Source organism: Grammomys surdaster, unplaced genomic scaffold, assembly GCF_004785775.1.
Source record: "Grammomys surdaster isolate TR1022 unplaced genomic scaffold, NIH_TR_1.0 220, whole genome shotgun sequence".
In the NCBI taxonomy this organism is placed as follows: Eukaryota; Metazoa; Chordata; class Mammalia; order Rodentia; family Muridae; genus Grammomys; species Grammomys surdaster.
In genome coordinates, this window is record NW_021604665.1 from 9,936,459 (window position 1) to 9,957,832 (window position 21,374).

A 21,374-nucleotide genomic window follows, 5' to 3' on the forward strand; every position below is an offset into this window, starting at 1 on the left:
GCAGCCATCCTCTCTGCTCTGTAATACTTTTATTTCAGCATGTGCATGCTGTCCAAAATATCTTAACGCATCACCTTCCTCAGTACGAGTCTAAGCAGGATCACGCTGAGCCCACTCTCACACCCTCACTGCATTTTCTTCTTCTCGATTCCATTTATTTCCCTTTCTCCTTCTTCCTCACTTTCCATCCCAGCACCTTCCCCTTTCTGCTTCCCCTTCCTTCCTCTTTCCATCCTCCTTCTCCTCCCTCCATCCTTGAATTCCTTCCTTTTTTCCCTCCTCCCTCCCTCCCTCCCTCCCTCCCTCCCTCCCTTTTTTCTTCTCTGCTATAGGTGCAGCTAAGCCACACTGCCCTATTTCTGGAGACTGAATGAAACACCAACTTAGGAAGCGTGGGCAGAGTCCAAAGCTCTTGCCATCCATCCGTCAAGAGGGTGTGATAACCTCTGATGCCGCACACAGACACCTAAGGTGAGAGATCCTTAGCAATTTACATGACTGGCTCAAATTTGAACAAGGGACAAACACTGCTGAACGGCCCTTCTGAGACCAGCTGGAGATTTCACTAGACACTTCCTCCACGTGTTACCTACATAGAGAACTGCTACAGGGGTCACTAGGTAAGAATCTAATTATGAAAAGAGATATTTACAAATAAAGACAAATAGGTCAGTTAATTTCTTAAAGTCCCCCCTTTCCCTAATTAGAAAAGGGTCCAATTGCTCATTCTTGCCCCAGCTTGTCCACAAACTTCTGCCTACACAGCACCAAGATGAGTCTTCTCCAAGTGTTTAGAAAGTTCTAGTGATTAACAGATGGGTTTTTAAATAATTGCATGGCACAAGCATGTGCTGTTTCCAAACAAAAGCATCTGATAATATACTCGATCTTATCCAAAAGACTAATAAGATAAGAAGACTTGAAAAGGAAGCAGAGGATATCCCACAGAACTCCAAACCAATGCCTTGTTAAACTCCATCCCACAATGTCACAAGATCTACTTTAATAATGTCCTCCCTATAAGTATATAAAAATACCATGGCCAAAAATAACTATGAAAATATAACATTTCCTTCTTCAAACAGAGAGGAGAGATGGAGAGAGGGAATAGAGGGAAATAGAGAGAAGGGAGGGAGAGAAAGTAAAGAGAGAAGGGGCAGGAGGGGCAACTCTTCTAAAGAATGCTAACTAAGGCTGAGAAGATACATTCTACAACCTCCTCTCTCCCTCCCCTCTCTCTCTTTCCCCCCTCTCCCTCCCTCCCTCCTTCCCTCCCTCCGTTTCTCTTTCCCCACACCCCTCTCACTCTTTCCTTGACTCTTACTCTCTGTCTCTGGTTCTTTCTCTCTGTGTATCTCTTTATGCCTTGTCTGTCTGTCTGCCTCTATCTATCTATCTATCTATCTATCTATCTATCTATCTATCTATCTTGCTCTACTTATTCCTGGGTCTTTTTCTTTTTATATATGCCAGAACAAAGAAGCAAAAACCCAGGCTAACATGAGCATTAAGCATTCATCCATCGTCTATCCCCACATGTCATATGCAGGTCTCTTAGTTTTATTTGAGTTCCATCCATGCTTTCTTAGAACCGGGGTCAGCACTGCCATGGGTGCTGGATGAGGTTAGCTCTCATCACCAGCCATCACTAATTACCATCTCAGCACTCTGCTCACACTAACCCTTCACCAGCTAAGAAGCTACAAGCATCCTTTCCTCTTAGCAGCCTCATTCATGCCTGTGTCCCAACCCAGCTTCCTACAAGAGCATCACAATGCCAGCACAAAGATGCATGAAGGTTTCTGTTTCCCCTTGAGAGGCTCCAGGCATGCATATTAATCAATCCTCACAACAGCCACCAGGAAGGGCCACTGTCATCTACCCTACAGGAGGAAAGCCTGAATTCAGAACAGCTAAATGATGTGAAAGGCACACAACTAAAAGACACAGCTAAAAACTGTCTTAGTCTCAAGATCGTCAAAGGCAATCCTTTTTCCAATGAGAAAGCTCACCAACAGGGTCCAACTTCTCAGTCTGCACGACATTCTGATTAAGGTAACTGAAGAGTCTCACTGGACAGCAAAAGACTTATAAGCAAGTTGGACTTCCCATAGAGAACATGCCGATAATCTCATTAAAAAAAAATTAAATGGCATCTCTGTGTTCAGCCATTTTGCGTTTCATGGCCAGAGAAGAGATGAAGGGTGGGCTTTGATTTGCTTTGCAAAATACTACACTGTGCCTAAATAATTACTATAAAGGGATGCAATCAAGTTCAAGCAAAAATCTGAGAGGAACAAGCAACACTCAACACCAGAATTGGATATAAAACAGTGGCGAAGGGTGAGGCCGGAATGCAGGAAATGCAAAGAGGAGGCTGTGGTAACAGGTCAGCTAGTAAAGCATTTGCCTGGCAAGCATGGGGACCTGAGTTCAATACCCAGGAACTCCTGAGAGTACACAGGCATGCTCATACACTTACATACACAGACAGACACACTTGCACATGCACACACACTTGCACATACACACACACACACACACACACACACACACACTCGTGCAAGCAAGCAAGGCATGGCAGCACTAAATTGCAATTCCAATGCTGTAGAGACAGAGAGACAAGTAGATCCTTGGGGCTTGCTGGTCAGCTAGCCTAGTCTACTCGGTGAGCTTCAGGCCAGTGAGACCCTGTCTCAAGAGAAACAGTGTGATGTTCTCTTTGGCAGCACAAATACTAAAATCAGAACTATACAGATACAGAGATTAGCAAGGCCTCTGAGATACAATGCTGACAGGCAAGTTCATGATTTTTAAATTTGTGTGAGTATATAATTAGATACTTTGTTGCTAGTGGTTTATATGTCTAAAACACTAAGTAGAACAGACTGTTTAAAGAAGTGATGCTGGAGCCGGGCTGTGGTGGCACACACCTTTAATCCCAGCACTTGGGAGGCAGAGGCAGGCAGATTTCTGAGTTCGAGGCCAGCCTAGCCTACCGAGTGAGTTCCAGGACAGCCAGAACTACACAGAGAAACCCTGACTTGAAAAACCAAAAAAAAAAAAAGTAGAAGAAGAAGTGATGCTGGAGGAGGTGGCATATGCCTTTAATCTCAGCCCTTGGAAGGCAGAGGCAGGTGGATTTCGGTGAGTTTGAGGCCAACCTGGTCTACATAGAGTTCCAGGACAGAAAGGGTTACATAGGCAGACCCTGTCTCAAAACAAAACACACAAACAACAAAACAAGCAAATAAACAAACTACCTGCACAAAGAATAAGAAGAGTGATTAAGTGACTAATTAGTTATTAATGTATAATTTAGAGACAATACAATCTATCCTTTTAAAGTTAATCAAAACAGTTGGAGTGGCTCTCTGGCTATAATGTATAGGTATACATATGCGAGCACACACATACACACACATACACACACACACGCACACATATGAATACATGCACACAGAAAGCACAAAAGTTAAACAACATCAATTGAAGCTCACTCCTGACAGCCAGATTTCCCCCTTGGGTATCTGTCTTCTGTCTTAGTCTGTCTGGCTCCTCTTCTAACATACTCCAAGTCTGATTTATTAATCATGGTGAACTAATGTACCACGGGATTTGTTTTATTGTCTTGAGTCAAAGAAAAACAAGAAGGGTTGCTTTCATCCCAGGTACCCAGATATAAAATACACTTGCCCAAGGCTTACATGACAGGATGCACCTGACCGGCTACTGCTTCTTAGGGGATATGAGAATTGGTAAGTAAGTGATGGGATTTGGCTCACAGCATTGTACAGAGACTTGTGTAATGATAGTCCTGATGTCAGGTTCCCTGGGCTAGGATCCTTCACTGTCCAACCAAGCATCTCAGAGGAATACCTTGGGAAAAGATGCTCATCATTTATACTGCTTTCAACTTCCACACCTGATAATGATTATGCCTGGTTGCTTTGCTCTGGTTCTACTAAAACTCACTCTGTAGATCAGGCTGACCCCAAACTCAGAGATTCACCTGCCTCTGCCTCTGAGTGCTGAGGTTAAACATATGTGCCTGTGCCCAGAAATCAGTTTAGCTTTTTCCTGTCTACTCAGAGACCTGCAAGCCCCTCCCACTCCAGTCAAGTGAGGAATACATGTTAGATTTTGATAAGCTTTTTCTGCTAATTGGAAAACTTGTAATCAACACTACAGGAAACACGTCCATGTGAAACTGCGCTTCCTTCTGGTTTCTTCTATTTGGTATGTATGATTTATATTTGTGTGCATCTGCATGTGAAGAGTGCTCAAGCCTGTGTGTGTTATATGTGTGTGTGTCATACGTGCATCAGGTCTCTTCATCAGGTGGGTCCTGAGGACCAAAGTCAGGTCAGCAGACTCAGCAGCAAACACTTTTGCCCAGTAGGCTAACTCACCAGCAGCTCTGACCCTCATTTGTTTCTTGAGATCAAGTCTCTTACTGACCCTGAGCACACCATTTGAGCTAAACTAGCCTGGGCAGATAGTACCTGGAATCCTCCTGTCTCTGTTAACCCTCCAACATTAGGGCTACAACCTCTGACTTTACATGTGGATGTTACGGATTGAACTCCATTCCTCATGCATGCACAGCAAGGATTTACCCACTAGGCCATCTCCTCAGCCCCCATACATATTGTTAGTTCAAGACCAAATCAATAGACAACTTTTTAAAAGACTACAAAATCAGGTTGGGTTTGTATTAAGTCAACTTTTTAAAGAAAAATATTTGGAAACACACACGCATGCGCGCGTGCACACACACACACACACACACACACACACATTGAAAAGTAGAAACCATCTTCCCAGGGAAGAGGAAAAGCCCTTCACCACTCCTGGGGTGTGGCTGCTGAACAGTCTCCTGGACGCAGCATAACGGGTTTCTCAGCAATCACTACCCATACAAGTGCCTCTCCACACCAAGGTTTTGCAAACACTGGGCTTTGATGTGGTTCCACCTAGGGCAGAGACAAGGTCTTCCTAGTTCAGGCTCTGTCTGCTGTGGAAGTTTCTGAAACATCTAGTAAGTGGAGTGGATCGTGGATTCCAGTGGTTGTTTACATCTGACAACAGAAGGTGGCAGAGGAGGGGGCATCATCACCAATGCAACCAAAGGGAATCCCATCTATTCTCCAGGCTAAGAAGCTTACAGGCTCTCTCTTTGTTCTTTGTTTTGTCTTGTTTTTCCTTTAGGGTGCTGTGTATGCAGGTTGAGGGCTCTAGCTCTGAGCAATACCCCTCCCACCCCAGTTACAAATATGTCTTTTTATAAGTTGACACAGATCCAAGCCCCTCTTTGTTGTTAGCTGAGGTCAAATGCTTATACACTGAGGCCTGCCTGTCTCCCTCCCTCTTCCCAAAGCTGGGGCTTCAAGGGACTAGATCAGAACAATGCAGAGGCGCCCAGCCTGGGATCATAGTCAACTACAAGAGGGAATTCAGAAAAGCTCCAGCCTCACACGTGTTTCTCCAGTTTGGTAAGATTTCCACAAAGAGGATGGGAATCTGTGAGCTCATTCCTCTGGTTTTGTAAAGTGGGAAGGGTTGCTGCCCCCACCCAGCATTTAAAATGTTGTCCCAGACAGATGACGTTCATCATTTTATCTACTACATATCGTTTCTGACAAAGCTGTCAGTTTTTAAAAACAAAACTTTGTTTTTGAAACTGTGGTTTTGGCTAAAAGCTACAGGAATTTCACCATAAATCTCCCATCACTCCCCTTGAGTGAAAACACAGTGCAGTAAGTCACTGCCCACACTATTTCAGAGTCCAGACCCAGCACTGGCTGCATCCCGTTTTGATCACGTCTCTGCACATCCCTCAACACGAATCATTTGATTACGTCTAGCTGCCCCCAATCCTACCCCTGCCCTAGGGGACCCCTCCGTCTTGTAAGCACTGCCAAATCCACTGTTTTCTATCTCAGGGATCTTCAAATACTTTCAAAAATGTGTGTGTGTGTGTGTGTGTGTGTGTGTGTAGACAAAACACAGTTTCTGAACCTGGGTACAGGGGTGCATATGTAGAAAACCAACACTCAGGAGGCTGAGGCAAGAAGATCACAAGTTCTGGGCCAGGGTGTGAATTCATAGCAAGAGCCTGTCTCTAAACCTAAATGTTCGTGTGATTGGGCAGAGTCCTATCTGTTTTCAGAACTCAGTACAGTGGTCCTTCTCCTTCAGAGCATCTCTAGTGGCATGGCCCTCTCCTACTCCATCAGTCTCTCCATGAAAATGTGAGCTCCAGGAGGGCAGGTGGGATATTCCCCATCTCTGCAGGGATGGCACCTTCACCTACTTCAGGGTTCAACAGGCTATCTTCTCTAGGCTTTCCCGACTGCTCCCATTAATGATGCCCTTTCCTCTCCACTTCTTCCAGTCTGTGGTTAACACAGACTTGTTTAGTGCCTAACAATCCCCATCCCCACCCAGCAATCACACTCCCTGACTACAGGGTCCCAATCTCTTGGGCCTCTACTGTACCTATCAGTCTCTAGCAAATAACAGTGCTCAGTGTGTATTTGTTGAATGAGCAAATCTTGTTTTCTTGAACTATTTTTAGTTGGTAAACAAGGTCTAGCACATACTCGGTGTTAGAACAGAGAAAGAGACAGCAGACACTCAGCTGATTCTTCTTAAATGCTGAGAGTCTGAAGAGCGGCCCTTACCATGCCCAAAACTCTTCCTCAAGACATTTTCCTCAAAGCTAAGCTATCAGATAGGAATTTGTCCTCTTCCATCTAGGGGAGGGGCCATTGAGGGATGGAATAGCCAAAGAGCTAACCTGGGAAGAAAAGAGGAAGGGAGTGAACCTTGTCCATGAGTAATACCAAGGTGTAAAGTCTAGTTCAAGGTGCCATGTCCACATGGGGAGCCCACAGTCTGGCTCACTTGGAAGGTAACTGGTCATTCATTTTTAGCGACATCCATATCACCCAACTTCATTCAGCTTTCCTGCTACACAATCACTGAGGCAAGCCTAAAGGTCAATAGTTTGAAAGAGCGGTATGAGATCAATGTTGTAAGCAAGGGTAAGAAACATTAGACACATAATACTGATCAATGTGAACAGGCCTGAGTGTGAAAACATCAGACACAGACACACACACACACACACACACACACACACACACCTAAAGACAGACAGGAGAATGAAGCCAGCGAGCATCCAGTCCTATCCTCGACCTCTCTCCCAACCTCCACAGAGGAAAAAAACCAAAAAAAAAAAAAAAAAATTTTAGCAATTAACATACCACACAGGGTCGGCCGCCAATGATGTTGAATCCCAGGGAGCCAGAGTCCCGATGCAGGACAAGAGTCAGGCTTTTGGTCTCTTCGCCCTGCAAGACAACAAATTAGTTAAAACGTTGGTTTGCAAACAGGAAATTGAGGGTAGCATTTTCTTCTTATACAAGGAGACTCATGACTAGGGAGCTAATTGCTTTATAAATTCTTATCTCTTGAGACATTTGGCTGAGGAAATGTTTAGAACTCAAACTGAAATTCAGCCCTGTCTTTAGGACCTTGCAGACATGCCTGGGATGACCACAGAAGAATGTCTGGAGGCGTCCAGACAGGCCTCCAATCATTCACTATCAATGACTCCTAGGTCTACAGACACAGCCTTCTTTTGGCCCGCTGGACTCTGGCTGTCTAGACGGCCACTCTCTGTTTCTCTATACTTCTCAAGGACAGCATTCATGTCACATCATGAGAGGGTCAAATGGCAATCCTCTCGGAAGTGTGAGCACATGCAATGGACTGTCAATAGTCAACTCTGTTTGGGAGACACTGTGTGTGTGTGTGTGTGTGTGTGTGTGTGTGTGTGTGTGTGTAAGCAATTGTCAGACACAAAACGTGAAGTGAAAGCAGAAAACCCTGAATGGTGCTCCAGTCCAGAGGGGAAGGGCTCATTTCTATACAGCCATTACTGACTCATATGTAGGAGATGTAGAACTCCTTAACACAAGACATGCTGGGGAGAGCTAGACGTCACGACAACCTCAAATCCAACAAGCTGAAGTCACCTGGGACAGGGCATACAGGCAGCCAAAAGGGACAGAGATGCCAGGCACCTCAGCTAACACTCTTAAGTGATAGGAGAACAGTAAAAATAGAGCCATCTCGTGTGCAAACTGCTACTTCTTGTTCTGTGACTTACACATTAAGCTCATTAACATAGCTTTAAATATTTTTCTAGTGAGACAGTTTCCAGCTTTCTGTATTGGACACTGACAATTCATCCAGATGGACTGGAAGCCCATCTCTTAATGTGCTCTTTTAGAAGGGTGAAAAGTTAGAAATACATGGTACTTTGAACAAGTTATCGTACATGGCTTACATGCCTGGCTTTCATAACAATCAATGATGGAAACTGTACAGTTACACACTAATCCAAGGCAGATGGTTGTGCTCTGACAATCTCAAATGGTATACAAAGAAGAATGCGTGATCAAATGAACCCAAAGTTTACTTTCAGATCTACTGTGTGAGAATCATGTAGATAGACCAAAAGGGGGAGGGGGACCCAGGGAGGGAGCAAATTAGGAAGAGAAGGGAGGAGAGGGAAAGAAAAGGTAGGAGGAAGAGAAAGAGGGAGGGGAGAAGAGGGGTAAAAGGCAAAGAATTTCATTATGCTGCACTTCCAACAGCTAATATTTTCAGTTTTTGCTATATGCCAAAAGTTATACTAAAAGTGAGGTGCTTTATTTCATTCACTAATCCACACAGTTTTATAAACTGATACTATTCTCATTCTCCAAATATAGGTGGAAGATTGTGCCAAAGATATTACCTGTCAATGAACTAATACTAGGTTGAGCTTGTCTTTAGATGAACACAGTCCAATTCTATGCATCTTCCAAAACTGCTTTGTTTCAGTATAGCATGTAGAAGGTAATTCTATGCAGGTCTGCAAAATCTATACCCTGTCCCTCAGGCTTCAACTGCTAAAATTTCAGGGAAGGGGTTCACTGCAGGAAGGTCTGCCCAGGATACAGAAACAGAACAAAATCCAGAAATTGCCAAAGAGTGCTATCTGAAGTGCTCAGAGATATGGCTTTGGGTATCTTTTGAAAGATTAAGAAAGCCATGCCAAAAATACAATATTCCTCAGCTCAGCAGCAGCTTGCAAAGAACCTTTCCCAACAATCAAATTGACTTCCACTTCCTTGCCGGAGGCAATCCATGAGAAGAAAGGATGCTTCATGACCACCTTGAACTCATCTAGGACTGAATCACAGCAGTAAGCTAATGTGTAGAAGAGTCACCAAGGATGGGATGCTGAGCTGGCTAAGATGAAGTTCAGCAGGAACTGGAGTTTTCTCATTTCTCCACCCAATTACCAAACGCCATGCTCTATTCTCTTCCCATGAGTTGCATTCTGTGTTTCCTTTCCTACTGTCTTCTCCAACAACCTTCACTTGCTCAGTTTTGTAGCTGAAATATGAGGCATGATTTTCACCATCAGATCCCACACCAACATTGGACTTACAAACATTCATCTCTGAAAACATGTGTACTCTATTCCTGGGCTCAAAATACATCAGGAAAGAGTTGTAGAAATGGTTTCCATTCAATTACACTTCACCAGCTAAACAGAGGTATGCAGGGGCTTATGCAAGAGCCCTTTTCCATGCTGCCCTCCCAACACTTTATATTTTGGTACAGTGATAGCTTCCACTTACAGGAATATTTCAGCAGTACTGGATCATTTAGGGGTTTATCACAAGCCATGCTATGCAATTTTCTCCAAAATTCAAGGTAGAGTGGATCAGACACGGGAAAGGGTCCAACTTCATGTGAACAGCTGATTAAGTGACCTATCTGTCTCTCAACACATGGGCACACGGACAATCACACAAGCTCAAGGTTAATCAGAAATAAAGTGGGAGCCTAGAGGCTAGAACTGAGGTCTGTGAAACTCCAGCACCCGTGCTCTCTGTGGGATGATTGTAAATGTTTGTACTCTGTCCTAAATCCATCCAGGTGTGTCAGTCTGCCATCTGAGGGCTCCATACTCCAGGAGAGCTACAATGTGGTCCCACAAAAAAACGTGCATAATTCAATGTCCTATAGCAATATCAAAAGGTTGAACACCCCTGGATTCCATAAGGCAGCTTTTAAAGTCTAACCAGCATACTGGATTTTATAATAGTAACCATATAGATTGAGAATGTTTTTCAGAGCTTGGTAAATCCTCAAAGTACCATGCCCCTGACATCAACAGCACCTTAGGTAAGATCTTCCACTTACAAGTCATGACTCGAAGTCATCTTCCTGATCCACAGAAAGGGATTAACAGTTTCCTCTCATGCCATAGGTACCATGATAACAGATGATATAGGCAATACCTCACAAGGATCCATGTAAGCCTAAGTATATTGGCCCATAGTAAGCGCTCATGACATAAGCAGGGCTGAATGCCAAGATGGACCTGGCTCAGCACTGATGCTGGGATGTTCGTCAACCCATCAGTCACAATCCCCCCAAAGCAGTTCAGTGGAGAATAGCTTAGTCAATATTTTGGTAAGCTTGAAGAACTGGCACCGAAAATAGAAGAATTTTTAAAAATAAACAAAAAGGAAGATACTAGCCAATGTTGAATCCCTCCCTTTTTTTCCAGGACTGCAAAAGTAACTCTAGAATACTGATGGGAAAAATACCAGGCAGGCACATTTCACACTGAAGAGGGCATTCGTGATGAGAAACATCAAAGCGGGACTCTGAGCAAAGCACAGCCTAGACTAGCAGACAACAAGGTAGGCTGTAGGCCATCAGAACAGTAATGGGACACAAGACACAGCCAGGCAGAGGGTGAGGAGGCCCCAGAAGCAAAACAGATGGAAAGCAGATGCCACTTGCACCAGTGCAAACCCAAGAAACTGTGAGCTGGGCTATGAATTGTGGAAGAAGAAGGGAGAAGCGGAGAAGAGTCCTAGGGATGGCTGCATACTCTCGATAGCACGAAGGCCCACCAGGTCCCGGGACTTAAAGCTGAGAAGAAAACAAGAGAAGGAAGACAGCAACAAGTGGAAGTTAAGAGCCTTCCTCAGGAGCCTTCAGCTTTCCAGACTCTGTAGCAGTTCTCATGTCTCTTCCCTAGGACCCAATAGACAGAGGAGCATGCCACTGCAATATGGGTGGAATAGAAAAGCAAGTAATTATGGAGCCTACTGACATCATTTCTTGTAGCTGGACAGACAGATCTAACACACTACTGTCAAGCTACTGTACATTCTAGAGATATAGCCAAGGACATAGCTGGTCCCTTACTGTGATGTCAGTCTCCTTGGGATAGCCTTATATCTTTAGGATGGAGAAAGGACACAGATTAACCTTAGAGAAGGGGCTATGGTTATACTCAAGCAAGGGCATGAAACCTCCAGAAGCCCCAGGCCAGCAGGCCACAAGAAGAAATAGAAGCTTACTTCCCAGTACCATAAATGTGATTTTGCTTAAGATCCCTCTTCCCTTCCAGTATGGACCTATTGTATCATCTGAAATCTCAGCTGCTTCAGCTTTCAACGCCACAGCCAGCTATTTAAGAATTTGGGGAGGGAAGGAAACTTCAGGGTGGAAGTCACATATTCCATGCACCGCCACAAACTTCTTAATGTTGTTTTTTGTTTGTTTTTTATCCAAGGAATTTTATTTAAAGACAAGTATATGAGTGGTCCCATGGGATGCTGTGTCCTGGCGTCAGGCTAGTGTAACCAGACTTTATTATGCTTTCATGTGCCAGAACTGCCTAACACATTTCTCAGTTCATCTCGTTAAGTGATGTGTTGCTCCACTTTGATTGTCTGGGAGACACTCTGGGAGACACTAAGGGCTGCTCTTTCAGCACTGAAGAGTGTGACCTACCCTCTAGAGACAAAGTCCCTATGCATTTCAGTCCTATTCTGACACTTTTCTCAGGCTTCAGAAGCTTGGACTCAGGCTATCACTAATCAGTATGGCTCTCCCATCCATCCCTGCCGCTGTCACTATGAACTCTTTTGAAAATGCCTTTTTGTCAAGTGACAGCTGTTTCTGACCCAGTGCAGTTGTGGGCTCCTGGGATACAGCAAGCTGAACTCGAAAACTGCTCAGTGGGTACAGGGGAAATGGAACTTACTGGCCTGACCAACGGACCACTAGGCTGTATGGGGTGACAGGACACTTCTCAGCTTCAGATTAGCGAAGTTCCTTGAGGCTCACACAGCTGGGAAACAGGCCTGTCTGTTGACTGGTGACATGAAAGTGCTGTATATTCGGCTGTCGCCAAGCCAAGAATGTGCAGAGCTGGGGCTTAGAGGGATGGGGAGACAGAGCCATCTGCCAAAAGTTCTGTAAGAAAGGGCTGGGGATGTCTTCACTCCCTACACTTGGAGCCTTTTGTCCTCGTTCTGCCTTTGCCATTCTCAATGAAAGAGCATAGACTAAGCCCTCCTTGTAATTCAAATTCCAATTGAAATAAAGGGATCTCCAGGAAGAACAGAAGGAAACACTGTGTGAGCCTAAGGCAGAGGCGGGTGATGGAGGTGACACTTGAATATAAGTTTCAGTTGGATGAGACAACCATGGGAGCAAGAGCAGGATGGGTGACTTACCAAGACAGGTGTAGAGAGAATGGGGAGAGATGAAAGACCCAGGAAGACAGGTCCACGGGACCAAAGGACAGCTTTTGCGGGGGTTTTAGTTCTGCCGAATCACACACACACATCTGCAAGCCAAATTGCATGTGTTTGGAGAATAATAAAAGAGACAAAGTGTCCTCACTTCTGCTCTACTCAAAAGTTTGCCATGTTATCTAAACAAACTGCAGAACCCCCAAGCGTTTGATTTTGTATTTCCACAAAATGAGCTCCAAATTCATATCTCTAACTTTTGCCATTGACTCATTTGCTTTTCTCGAGACTGTTCATATGCAATGATTCATGGAAATAACCAAACACGAGGCAAAACATCACTGCCATCAGAACCTCAAGTGCGACACCCTTGATGTGTCCGTCAAGGGTGTGTTATGCTGTGAACGTTTGTGTGCCCTCAATATTCAGATGTTAGGAGGTTGGGAAATGGCTCAGTTAGAAAAGTGCTTGCTTTACAAGCAATAAGACTGTCACAAGAGGTGGTGGGACACGTGAATAAACCCAGTGCTGGGAGTGTGGAGACTGGTGGATCCCTGGGGCCCTCTGGCCAGCCAACCTACAACACATACCAAGTTCAACACCACTTAAAGACTGACTCTGTCTCAAAAACTAAGAAGGGTATCACCTGAGGAATAACACTGAATGTTGACCTCTGCCCTATAGAGCCCCTCCCTGCACATACACACATATGTATATGTACACACAACTTAAACATTTTACAATTTTGTTGAGATCATATGTCTTAAGGGTAATAATATTAGTGGAAGAAGGGAGGCATGCTGAAATGTGTTTAGGAATCAGTGCCTTCAAAAAAGGCACCAAAGGGTTTTTTATCTCTTCTATAACAGCATAGGGAGAAACAAAGAAACAAATAAACAAAACAAAAAGACCAAAACATTGTCTGTGAACCGAGGCTGCTTCAGGCCTTTAGCCAACACTGAATGTGCCACATTTGTCTTCCTGGGCTTGTCAGATTCCAGAGATCAAGAAACCAATTTCTATTGTTTACAAGCTACCCAATTTATTGCATTTTTGTTACAGCAATTAAAATGGACCAAAACATGGTGGACAAGAGATTGTGGAATTTTGTTTTTAACGTGTTCTCATTATGTAGCACAGGATAACCCTTGAATGTGACACTCCTGCTGTTGCCTCCTGAGTACCATGGTAAGAAATTTTTAAATTTTAAACATTCAAAGGCCCACACCAAAGAATTTTCTTTGCCAAATTACAGAGAGCAAAGTCAACTTCACTTAGCAGCTATAAAACCATGATTTTCTTGTTTATAGGAACTGGGAGTTCCTCTCAGAGTCCCTGAACATCAGGGAGAAGACACACGTGATCTTTTAGGCCACAGTGTCAAAGATCTGAAAGCCATCTCACACTAGCTCTACTCTGGGTACTTTGCATCCAACCCTGACCCTCAACATGATGGGACTCTGTCCCTCTCTTCATGTTCCTGCAGTGGAGCGATGGGCACCTGAAAACAGCTACTAGCAGACAGGGTGAACTGTCTGCCACGGATTCATCTGGCACATCCTTCCCCAGTTCCCATGGCTGTGGTTGCTGCAGGCCACACTCAAACCAAGGTTACACACTGCCTCTGTCCTGTTACACACTGGCAATTACACATATGGCATGGATGGGAAAGATGGCCACCCAAGCCCATCTGGTAGTTATTTTCTTTACAAGAGTAATCATTGCATTACACCAATCCCTTTCTTATTGGAACTAGATTATTAGGGCACTATTACTGGGGCAAGGGGGAGAAGGGTAACTGGACAGATACAAAGCTTGGATAGGCAAATAGTAAAAGTTAGGGTGATTTCAACTCTTAAGTTGAAATGGATTTCACCCATAAATGGGTGTCTGACTGCTCCCTTGAGCTGAAGACGCTCAGGCTTGCCTTTGTACCAATCAAAGTTTACCACAGCACCTGGTACTCCAGATGCAAGGATGTGAGGAACTGAGGAACAGAATATATTTGGAAGAATTTTATCTACTTCCCACCCTGAGCCCCTCTTAAAATAACATGGATAAAAATGAAAGAAATGAAGTAATAATACAATCGCCTCCTGGACACTATCTTGTTTTGTTTATGTACTGTACCTGAGAATCTTTGCTAGACAAGCTGTATTCTATACTCCCTGTGTATAGATCTGTGAACATGGCAGTTTCTTCAAGGGGAGGAATGGAAGACAAGAAAAAACAGTGGAAGGGGCCATGGGAGCGGTCAAGGTACTCAACTGTCTGGGGTCTGAACCTGTCTACAATAGGGAGTGACCAGGTCTCCCTGAGGATGAACTAGAGACTCCATCCACACTCAAAACCAACACAGAGCTAGACATAGATGACAAGAATCCTTCTGAAGCCTGTGGGAAACTTCAGGGAGAGTACTTCTCAGAATGAAAATAACAATATAATTACACATTTTCCCCCTTCCCTTCTTCCAACCCTTTCCATGTTTCCCTTCACCTTCCCAAATTTGTGGCCTCTTTTTTCTGTGACTATTATTGATATGTGTGTGTGTGTCTGCATGCATAAATACACGACTACAAACTGGTGTGTCTGTTTAGGATTGCTTATATGTATATGATTTCAGGAGTGACTAATTGGTATTGGGTAAAGTATTCTTATTTTGATGAAAGTGTATGAGATTGAAGTCAGGAAACACTAGGTTTAAAGCCAGCTTTGCCATTACCATCTCATTTCTAGCTTTAACCAAACTGATTTAGAATGTTTCTGGTTGATTTGTTTGTTTGTTTTCTAGTGTGGGGGGATAGTTCTATTTTGTTTAGTTGTTGTTGTTTTTCTTTCTGTTTTGTACGTTCATGTGTGTACCTGTTTCTGCGTGTGTACACATATATTCAAGTATGTGGAGGCCAGAAGTCAAGGGCTGCTGTCTTCCTCAACTGCTCTTCACCATATATATACATATACATGTGTCTATATATTTTGAGACAGGTCTCTCTCTTAACCTGGAGCTCATCAATTCAGCTGGCTAGCAGGCAGCAGGCAAAAGGAGTTCTCTGGTCTCTGCCTCAGTCCTGCTGGCAGTATAGCTGTGCAAGCTCATGTTTTACCTGAGTGCTGAGGATTCAAATTCAGATCCTCAGTGCTTACATAGCAAGCTATCTCCCCAGTCCCTGGCTTAAAACATTTTAAAACCTCTCCATGAAAAGAGAGAGAGAGAGAGAGAGAGAGAGAGAGAGAGAGAGAGAGAGAGAGAGCGCAAGCCAGCTGGAGAATTCTATGTAATGAGAGTGGTGTCTCAAGATGCAGCATGACATCCTCAAGTGTCAGCATCAGAGAAACCTGCTGGATAGTTTTAAGCATTCTGAGAGGCATGCATCACCTCTGAACACTAAAAGAACCACTCATACATTAATCTCAGGAGAATTTCCAACCCCAACAGCTATACACACGGACTCCAGTATAGCTAATGTATCTGTAAACCAAATCTTCACCTTCTTTATAAATCACTAAAACAGAATACAACTGTCAGCCCACAGTTCTTTCAGCTGGAAGAGGCTGTTTTGTTAAACCTACTAAGGAACAGCTATTTGCTAACACTTGTCTGAAACAAAGAACACCCAAGGGCAAACACGGTATAGATTCACTTCAAAGTATTCATCTGGAATACTTTCTTGACACAATTATTTGTTAAATGAACTTATTCCCAGTTCTAAATGGCCAAAAATAGTTTCAGAGATTTTAAGCTTTTATACAACTTGATCCTGGTGGATCTCATAGAAGAAAAACAATGTCTACCAAAAACCTGGAAACAATTTGAGGTATGGATAACATAGGAAAACTTACTGTTTGTAACACAAGTGCACTCTTCATGAGCAACCTGAATGGATTTTATGGCTGATAAGAGGACTCAAGGATTTAGATGACACATGGGGAGGACCGTAGCAGAGAAGACAGTCCTTGACCAGGCAGACCCTTCTAATTAGAGCATTATAACTAGCATAAATTCCTTCAACAAGGGAGAGCCTTAGGATACCAGGTATCCTCTATAAGATCAGAGAAGTCTGGCTTCTGGATGTAGTGATGCTGGACCAAGATGGAAAGAGTAGGAAGTCAGTTATTTACTAAGGAATAAACCTAAGTGTGGACAGAAAGTCTCAAGGCAAGAGGAGAGAGGTAGAAAAGAAGCAGGTGCCATGGAGAAGCATGATTGGAAATACTGTTCCAGGTAGAGAAAAACGCAGGTGCACAGGCCCATGAGTAGTTAGTTAGGAGCTTGGAGGCTTAGCCACAAAGCCCTCAGAAATCAGTGAGGTCAAGACAAGAGAAAGAACACCAACAGGTGGGTATAGTTGGATGCAGTTTGCTAGACTGTTTTCCTCCTCCCACCCAAGGCAAAGAAAGTGGAATAGAATGAGATGTGATTCACACTTGTAAGAAGTTATTGCTAGTGATAGTTAAAGAATGATGTAAAATAAAACGGTATGGGAAGGACCAGCTGGTCCAGGCAAGAGATGATGCTGGGATGGCGGTGGCTGAAAGAAAGGCCAGTCTTTTTCCTCATTATGAAGTAGCTGCAGGTAGATCTGATTATCAGGGCTCAGGGACTGCTGCTCCTCAAGGTGTGCTGCTGTTAGGGTATGATGCTACCCATGCTGTACCACTAGTAAGTAACACAGGCACAACAGGAGTCAGCCAGTGCAAATGTTGGCTCTGTTGAGGTTGAGAACCTCTGACTGAGACAGAAGATTGTCTGAATGACCTAAGAGAAGAGTAAATAGGTAGGTGCAAGACAGGTTTAACCCACAAGATTCTGTGACTGACTGGACACAGAGGGTCAAAGGGCACAGGGATGAGCTTGAAGTATCTCAATGACGCTGAAGTTTTACCAAGAGCTTCTACTCTGCCAGAGAGCAAAACAAAACATGCACTAGAATGCCTCTGCTCTTACAGACAGGTGAGTAGGTCAGGGTAGGAAACCGAGGGTGGAGGCAAGTCTTTAACTGAAGTATGGCACCCATGTCAGGCCTACTACCAACAGATGTGGCCTCAGGCAAATCAGAGGTATCTTCCTAGGTCACTGCTGTTGATATCAGTTTTAAAATATTATCTTGGTCTTAAAATGTTTAGACAATGATCTGAAGGGTAGGAATTAATTCAATGGTTGAAGACTTGCCCAGCATTTCTAAAGCTCCGACTTCATCACCAACACTGCACAGAGGAAAAAATTCATAAAATAGAACTGGGGATATAACTCAGTGCTAGCATACTCGCTTAACATGTACAAGAACTGAACTCTAGGTTCCTGAGACTGGCTAATGGTGAGACTGTGCAAAATGGGTTTTATCACAGTCTCTAAAGATCCCTAGTACACTGGGGTCTGAAAGGGCAAGAATAACACTTCAACCAGAGCAAGCCACATGGTCCAATCTAATCTAGGGTGCTTGGGTGTTGTCAAAAACTGAATCAAGACAGTAGGAAGAACGTCAGTTCATTTACGAAGCAAGTTTTACTGTAGGCTTCAGTTTATAACAGAGAAACAAACAATGGGTTTTAGAAAAATATGAAATAAAAGTTTTGTATCTGAGAATTTCCAGGCAACTTAAATCCTTCTGCCTCTGGAAAAGAATAAACAGAACTGATGAGGGATAGAAAGTTGGCCCAATGAAATATACAAGTCCTTAAACAGCTCCTGGTAGGAGGAGTTACAGCTGACTACAGGAAGAGCTGACCCTCTCAGCAAAGGCCAAGGAGGGTTAACTTGGGAACAAGAGGAGCAAGCTTCCTGAAGACCTCCTCTGAGACTGGATAAGGGTTAAAGCCTGAGAAGCCAGCTAGGGCACCTTTTGGACCAGGACATTCTTGATTGTCCCCAAGCCTGGCACAAAGGTCCATGTAGGTTCTGAGCAAGAGCTCCACTTTCAGGATGGAGTTTCTCTGTCTCTCAAAATCAACATCTTGTTCCTGAACTTAACACCCCTGATTCCCTGCCCTACTTACCCAACAGAGCTCCAAAACACATCCACAATTTTTATCCAAGCATTATATTTTTGATTCTAAGAGAGAGTTTACTCAAACATCCCAGAAAGAAAATAGAAAGGCAAGAAGAAATAACAAACTATCTCAACAGTGAATGATGTATGAACTCAGAAGGAGTGAATGGCTTATTTATAAATAAGCGTCACTCGTAAGACGACACAGGAAGCCCAGAAGACAGCATAAACAAGAGACACTTGGGAAAGCCTTTGCCCAAAGCCTGGCGCCTGATTGAAAAGCAAGCTCAACTCTCTGTTTGGGTGAGTTGCAAGCTCACACCAGTCTCTTGTGCGCCTGTACGGTCCTCTGTGAGCCTCAGAGCTGTAAATATTTGCCCTTCGCCCAGAGCTGGCCAGCTGTGGAGACTGCAGCTGACAGACAGGCCAGGGGCCAGAAAGGGGGTGAAGGGTAGAAACTTGCAGGCCCGGAATGCAGGCATGGAAGGAGCAAGGGAGGGGAAGTGGGGAGAACAGAGCAGACACAGGTCTCTGGGGGCCCGCTTGGGCAAATATGCTCCCCTCTCTGCCAGGCCATCTGGAGCAGCAGCCAGAGTGGCAGCAGCAGGGTCCACACCCCTTGCCAGGCAGCAGAAGCACCCAGCTGTTGAAAATGTGGCACGCTTGCTTGCAGGCAAACCAGTGGTTTTCAAGTGAAGGAATGTAGCTCCCTAGAGGACGCTTGACAATATCTGGAGACATTTTGGATTGTTGGAATTTAGAATAAAGTCTACTGGCATTGTGTGAGTTGAAGCCAATAGGAGTACTGCTCTGAGTTCTACAGAGTATCTGACAACAGAGACTCCCAGTAACAAAGCCTTACCAAGCCCCCAAATGTCAGCACATGGCGACATTGAGCCAAAGTCTAAGGTAAAAACCTATCTTCTCTGGAAGGCAGAACCTAAATCCATGCTTTTCTCCTGAGTCCCACTGTTGGGATTTGGGCAGGTTATATAATCTCTCCCAGGTCAGTTCCCTCATCTATAAGGGTTAGATGAAGTGGAAAGTACACCCCACTGTTGGTGGTCCTCAATATATGGAGATATATGGAGAGTAACAGGTACCAGTGGTTAAACCAAGACACAGCCCAATTGTGGTTAAGGACAGAGCCTAAGGCCCTGATGCTTTAATACAGTTCCTTATGTGGGAACTGTTTCTGGGCAATAAAATAAAATTACATTATTGTTACTTTATAACTGTAATTTTGTTACTGTTTCAAATTGTAAATATCTGATGTGCAGGTTATTGAAGATGAGACCCCCCCAACCCACAGGTTGAAAACCACTGTGCTAGAGAGACAAATACAGTCAAAACCCACCTCTGAACCTTTAAAGCCCTGACCTAAGCATACTAAGATTTCCACTCCAGGAACCACAGTTTCTCCATGTACAAAATGGTTAGCATTGTACCTGTATTGTGTGTGTGTGTGTGTGTGTGTGTGTGAGAGAGAGAGAGAGAGAGAGAGAGAGAGAGAGAGAGAGAGAGCCCTGAGAGGGGGAAGGAGAGAGGAAGAGATGAAGGAGGGGGGAAAGGGAGAGAGGGAGGGAAGAAGAGGGAGAGGGAAAAAGGGAGAGAGGGAGGGAAGAAGAGGGAGAGGGAGAGGGAGGGGGAGGGAGAGGGGGGAAGGGAGGGAGGGGGAGAGAAAGAAAAGAGAGAAGAGAAATGACTGAGAAGAGCTGAAGCTGGTAAACCTCAGGAGTGGAGGCTGACATAATTCCCCTGATCAGCAGGGCAGGGGACGGTACAGGAGTAGTTTAAGGTAAATGCAGGTACTCTCTCTCAGTCTGGCACTGTGATGGGTGATGGGAACAGCATCATTTTACACTAGAGGTAAACCAAGGCACCTATGGAAGCTAATCCACAAGTCACTCAGCAGGTTACCAAAAGGTGGAGATGTTTTAATTCCAGGAGACTACCACTTAATTATTACTTTCCAGTTATTGGAGCAAGTGGGTCGTTGGGTTCTTTCTCATTGCCCAAAGGAGTATTCCTACGGTGCCTGGCTGTGTTTTCCTGCTGTAAGTCGTTAGGAACCATAGTTTCCAACTTTAGAGGGGTTAAGCTACTTGCTGAAGGTCAGCCAGTGAGTTGGCAGGAAAGTGCATGTTTGAATCCCAGCCTTTACACTGGGACCTCTCTCCTGGCATCTCTTTCAAGCTGCACCATAACGGCTCTGGCGCCACCCCTCCCCCTTTGGATCGCAGAAGATCCATAGATCCAGGTCACCCCATGCAGTGTCACATCCACAAGGACCATCTTAGGCCAAGATGAGCAGCTTCCTGGATCTCAGGCTGGTGTGCAAGGCAAAGCCTCTCAACACCCCTGTGGCTCGGGAGCCACGTTCTCTGTTCCAACCCTACACTTGGTTGTGGGTTCCTTTTTGTGTTCATAGACACACTCGGGCCCCCAAAACTGCTGTAGCTTCAACTCGCCCTACATGTCCTGTCTTTTGGAACCATACTTTCTCAGTTGGGATAAGTTAAGTAACCCGCACGAAGTGATGCAGCTGGCAAGCACTGCTAACAAGAGGAGGCCAGAGATGCACCCAGGAAGACCCTGGCATCCCTATACTCAAAAGACCTGGGTGAGACTCTGGGCCAGCTAAGGAGGGAGAAGGGGGGGGAGGGAAGGGAGAGACAGAGAGACACAGAGAGACAGAGACAGAGGGGGAGAGAGAGAGAGAGAGAGAGAGAGAGAGAGAGAGAGAGAGAGAGAGAGA

General features: G+C 44.5%; 1 protein-coding gene across 1 annotated transcript in view; it reads right to left on the bottom strand.

Moving 5' to 3' along the window:
• Pdzrn3 (PDZ domain containing ring finger 3) overlaps window positions 1-21,374 on the bottom strand; it is a 226,732-nt gene that overhangs the window by 204,437 nt on the left and 921 nt on the right. Inside the window, exon 2 of the mRNA XM_028773028.1 lies at window positions 7,272-7,358. Coding sequence (XP_028628861.1) covers window positions 7,272-7,358 — 87 coding nt within the window. The remainder of the gene's footprint in view (window positions 1-7,271; window positions 7,359-21,374) is intronic.